The sequence below is a fragment of the Otolemur garnettii genome, unplaced genomic scaffold (genome assembly GCF_000181295.1).
Source record: "Otolemur garnettii isolate 467f Iridium unplaced genomic scaffold, OtoGar3 scaffold00179, whole genome shotgun sequence".
Classification (NCBI taxonomy): Eukaryota; Metazoa; Chordata; class Mammalia; order Primates; family Galagidae; genus Otolemur; species Otolemur garnettii.
The window spans coordinates 2,224,087-2,229,439 of NW_003852574.1; the positions used below are offsets into that span (position 1 = coordinate 2,224,087).

General features: G+C 51.2%; 1 protein-coding gene across 2 annotated transcripts in view; it reads right to left on the reverse strand.

The window, feature by feature from the left end:
* Positions 1-5,353, reverse strand: part of MON1A (MON1 homolog A, secretory trafficking associated) — a 17,845-nt gene continuing 12,492 nt past the window's right edge. Inside the window, exons 2-6 of one of the 2 annotated variants that reach the window (XM_003800605.1) lie at positions 5,039-5,178; positions 2,926-3,411; positions 1,237-2,002; positions 384-531; positions 1-285 (exon numbers count right to left, since the gene is read on the reverse strand). In XM_003800605.1, coding sequence (XP_003800653.1) covers positions 145-285; positions 384-531; positions 1,237-2,002; positions 2,926-3,411; positions 5,039-5,178 — 1,681 coding nt within the window. In that variant the 3' untranslated portion in view covers positions 1-144. Of the gene's footprint in view, positions 286-383; positions 532-1,236; positions 2,003-2,925; positions 3,412-3,846; positions 3,925-5,038; positions 5,179-5,353 lie in introns of those variants that run through there. The other variant, XM_023519564.1, reaches the window with a different exon arrangement.

The following is a 5,353-nucleotide window of genomic DNA, read 5'->3' on the forward strand; positions in this document are numbered from 1 at the left end:
TGTCTTCTCCAAAGCACTTTAATGCTCACACCAACTCACAGTCCTTGCCTGCTGGCTGAGCAAGAGAGGCCCGTCCCACCTGGAGGCTCCCATGGCTTCCCTTGCCCAGTAGGCCTAGGAAGGCTAAGCCCACCCACATTTCCATCAATAGGTGAGGGGTGTGAGAATGAAGAGGCGGTCTTCCTCTTTGCGAATCCAGCGCATCAGCTTATGGATGGCACTGACAGCTGATGCCTTGGTCCCCAGGGGGCTGTAGCACATGTAGAGCTCAAAGGCACCTGTCACCTAGAGGAGGGGGCAAAGGCTGGTCATCTAGGTTAAATGCCCCTGTGGCCCTTACCCAGGAGCTCCATGAAGCCCAGATCATCCCAGGGCCACCTTACCCAGGCTAGGAGGTTCTCGTTGGGGCCTGTGTAGTAAATGGTCTTGAGTGGGCGGGAGGCATTGTGGGCACGGCTATGCAGGTACTGGTAGAGGCCCAGCAGCCGTTCCTGCTCCTCTTCACTGGTATACGGGGCCTCAATCTCAGGGCTGCAGATAGGGGAATGGTTTATAAAGGAATGACTTCCATTTGCTTTCTCAGGAGATCCAGAAACATTTGTTCCTAGCCAGGGAGACTCTACTATGTGTCCTACCCTCCATATGCTCCTGTAGGACAGGGTATTGTCTCTCTATCACAACAGATTCCCCAAGACAGGGTTGGGCCAATTTACCTGAAGCTCTGTCCCCTCCCACCCTGTCAAGTTCATTGTGCCTTTGCTGATCCTTAGAGAGGCTAATCTGAGTTAGGTGTCTAAGGTAGAATGATAGATTTGGAGTAAAGATAAGCTCTGAATCCTCTGGGCCAAAAGGGGGTAAAGGACGGAAAGAGAACTTATCAGCCCAGCCTCTCTGGTGGAGGAAAGATACAGAAGGCCTTTGCATCCTGGGCTGGACCAAAATGACCCTTAAGAGTTCCTCCAGGGCAAGGCACCCAGGAGACCTCTGTCCAGCTTCCTCTGCTAGGTATAATGAACATTTCCAGGCCTCTGGATAATGAAGTTGTGAGGTGTGTGCCTGTGGGGTAATGGAGAATCTGGGTCCCTGGTGCCAAAATAAATTAAACAAGACCCAGTATATTTGTTTTATAGGGGGAGGTGAGCTTCAAGGCTGCATCCCAGGGCTCAGGACCAACCAGCCTACTCCCTCCCCATGTCCCAGTCTCCCTGAAGCAGTGCCCTCCAGACCCTCCCTCACCTGGTGAAGAGTCCAGAGCTCTTTGACTTATAGAGGAAGTGGCGCAGGTCAGGGATGCCCACTTGGGCAACACTATAGTAGGGCGTGCGCAGTGCCTCTCGCAGCGCCAGGTGGGCTCCGCGCTTGCGAAGGCGCTCTTGGAAGCGCCGGCGGCAGTCAGAGACAGCAAAGAAGTCCTCACGGTCAGTAGAGACGAGCAGCAGGCAGAGGTCAGTATCAGGCTCCAGATAAGAGATGTGTGCATGGAAGAAACCAGCTGCATTGAACTTGGGCAGGCACACAGGAGTCCAGGCCTCACCCTCACGAAAGGAAGAGGAGGAACTAATGAGGTTGAAGAGCAGGTGCAGATCAATGGGGTGCAGGAATTGGTCCTTGCGGCGCACAAGCGCCACAAGCTGGTTGTGGGCCAGTAGAATGGAGAAGACCAGGCTACGCGCACGTGCCTGCTGCAGGCTAGTACTCACAGCATCACGCACGGCTGCAGCCAGGGGCAGGCACCGTGCTGCCCCCATCAGGAAGCTGGGATCTCGTGCCATGAGCTGCAGCAGGTTGTCAGTGATGCGCTCAGAACCTGATAGCAGGCGCCGCAAGTCGTAGTTCTGCTTCTGCTGGAATATGTGGCTCAGCTGTGCACCAGTAAGAAGGCTCAGGATCTGGTAGTAGATGTAGAGTAGCTCCTGTGCCAGCTCCTGTGCTGACTGCCGGGTGCGTGCCACTGCCACCAGCACCAGTGGGCTCCTGCGCACGAATACTACCTTGTATCCATCTGGGGGGTACAGGGAGAGGGGACGGAGGGAGTGTTAGCTTCACCCTTAGCTTTCTTAGAGCCCAACCTTCCTGCACAGCCCTTCACTTTCTATATCACTTCCTCACTCATAGCTGTGCACAGAGTAGGGGATTATGCATGTTGAAGATAAGAACAGTAGCCCATCACCCCCTTTCTCTGAGAACTGTGGGCCTATCCCTGCCACTTGCTTCACAGACTACCTACCCCAGAACACAGGAGGCTCTTCAGAAAAACATACATTCTCTTTTTTTTTTTTTTTTTTTGAGACAGAGTCCCACCCTATGCCCTAAGCAGAGTGCAATGGCGTCATGCTCACTGCACCTTCAGACTTGGGCTGTGGGCATCCTGCTGCCTCAGCCTCCAAAAGCCGCTGGGACTACAGGTGCTTGCCATGGTGCCTGGCTGGGTTTTTAATTTTTTTATGAGTTGGGGTCTTACTCTTGCTCAGTTAAGTCACCAACTCCTGAGCTCAAGCAATTCTCCCTCAGCCTTCCACAGTGCTGGATTACAGGCAGTGAGCCACTGCGCCAGGCTCCAGCAAGGCATACATTCTTATGCTAAGTGCTAAGTCAACTAGCAAGGGCTGGGTGAGGCTCAGGACCTGGATTTGTTTTTGTTTTTGTTTTTTGTCACCTACTCAGGGAGATTCTCACCCTCTCCAGTGGCAAAGCCCATGTCAGAGACACCTTTGGTCCACAGTCCCATCAGCCCCATTAGCCCCATGAGGCTGGCAGTGTTGTTTTCTCCTCTTCAGGTGAGGACCTTAAGGCTCAGAGAGGCAGAGGTACTTACCAACAGTCACACAGCATATTTCAGCCCTCTAGACACTGAGGGTTCAAAGGCTGGTATAAATTAACCTTGGCTAAGGGTGCCCTCCCCATTCCCTTCTCCAAGTGGCTCACCTGCATGGATGGAGCGGATGGCGTTCTTGTCTGCCTCCAGGAAGGATACCAGGGCAACCATAACACCCATAGTGCTGGAAAGTGCCTCCTCAGACCCATAGCGGGAGTACACAGGCTTCCCTGCCTCACTCAGCACGAAGACATGCTTCTGGTGCAGGCGCCATGCCTCCGTGGTGTCCTCCTCATCCCCCTCAGCTTTTCTCTCCCTTGGAGGCTCTGTGGCTGGTCGCCCAACTGCCCCTGGGGGTTCCAGCCAGTCCTCAGAGCTTCCTGGCAGCATCTCCTCCTGCAGGTCCCGGGCCACACCTGTCAGCTGGGTGCTTAGCTCACTAAAGTCCTGGCTGATCTGGCGCATGTCTGTAGGCAACGGTGGGGGACCTCCAGCATGCTCCTTGGGGCTGTCCCCAGAAGCTGCCCCATCCTCTGACTCAGTCAGGTCCTCGTAGGAACGGGCATGGATAAACATGGCACCCTCCTGCCCAGCACCTGCAGGCCAAAAGCACTGGTGCTTAGAGGAGTGGCTGCGACAGACATTCTCACCAGCAAGGTGCCTAACATGGTCACTCTAGCATGATAGGGCCAAGCCACTTTTTCTTCCTGCCACTGTCTGCTATAGATCAGGTTTCTCTGCAACTTATAGCACACCAGTCTCCTCCTATCACACTGGAAATAAGACTTGAACCCACCCCATAAATGCATCAATGTACAAAGTTATGATTTAATAAAAAAATAATTTAAAAAAAAGTCTTGAACCCCTCGTGCAGCAGTAGTGGCTGGTATCTGCCTGCCTCCCCCACTCTCATATCACAGCCTACTCTCTTCCCTATCTCAGTCACACTGGCTTTCTTCCATTTGTTCTTTGGACAACATCAGTATGCCACCACCCTACCTCAGGAGCTCTGCTATCTTGCTATCTCCTACCTCCCCATATGGCTGGTTGCTTGTCACACTTCAGCTTTCAGGGAAGATGTCAGTATCTTCACCTGACTTCCAAAGGCACTCCATCTCCCTCTTAGAGTTTCCTTGTAGCACTTGCCAGTTACTTTCATTCTCCCCAATTACAGTGGTACCTGTCAAGGGCAGGCATCTTACTGGTGACTGCTGGGTACCCAGTACCTTGCCCTATGCCTATAGTACCTCCCATACTTACTGAGTTTCTCTCCTTGTAAAAAGGCTCCCTGACCTCACTTAGGCCATAGCTCTTGACTGGCTCTACTATGATGGCTCCACTAGCCTCTGACTCCCCCTGGGCAGGGACTATGTCAGTTTTCCTTTACAGACTATCTTTAAAAATTATTTATTTTTAATTTAATTTTTTTTTTTTTTTTGAGACAGAGTCTTACTTTGTCACCCTGGGTAAAGTGCCATGGCATCATAGTTCACAACCTCAAACACTTGGACTCAAGTGATTATTTTGCCTCAACCTTCCAAGTAGCTGGGACTATAGGCACTTGCCACAACACCTGGCTATTTTGTTTTCTTTGTTTTTAGAGACAGGGTCTCTAGCTCAAAGCTGGTCTTGAACTCGTGAGCTTAAGCAATCCACCCTCCTCAGCCTCCCAGAGTGCTAGGATTATAGGGGGGAGCCACCACGGTTGGCTTTACTGACTTTTTTTTTTACAAAATAATTTGTCAGATATATTTTGAGTCCCTGAGGTTAGCACTATACCAAGCATTGGGTATACAACTGCCCTGTGCTCAAAGTGCTCACAATCTTGAGAGATGAACAATATATACATAAGCAAATAAAACTGTAAAACAACTAGTGTTCTATACAGAGTGTGCTCATAGTAGGCCTAACTTGTGAGGAGAAAATATTTAAACTGAGAGTCAAGGAGGAAAGAGGGAGTCAGGGAGTTGGTGCCCTATAGACTCAGGGAACAAGAGGAGAGCCCACATTGGCAGCCAGAGAGCACAGGGCAAGAGGTACAACATGAAATGCAGAGAAAGACCAGATACAGACTGAACCCTGTTCCCAGCACTTGAAAAATATCCAATGAGTTACTGACAAATATATTAATAAGTGGGAAGGAGAATGTGGTTGGGAATCCCAATTTTCCCCTGGAGCCTGCTCTAGCTGTCAGCTGGCTGGGGCTGTACACTCTGCCCATACCTGGCTCCATTCCCTGGGCCAGTCCTGGTGTGGGGCTCTCAGCTCTCTCCACATTCTGTCCATCAGAAGGAGCCAATGTGTCATCAGGATATTCACTGCTTCTCTTCCTCTGCATGTCAGCAGCCATCCTTTGGGCTCTCCTGTGGTGCAAATAAAGGCATTATCAAGAGCAAGGGGAAAAGTGCTATTGGCAGAGTCACTAGCGTAATTAAAAGTGCAGGAAACGGTCCTTTACCAGGACCACATCAACTCAAATCCCTAGGGAATAGGCTCAGAGTATGCCCTTCTAAAAAATTAAATATGGGCTTGGTGCCT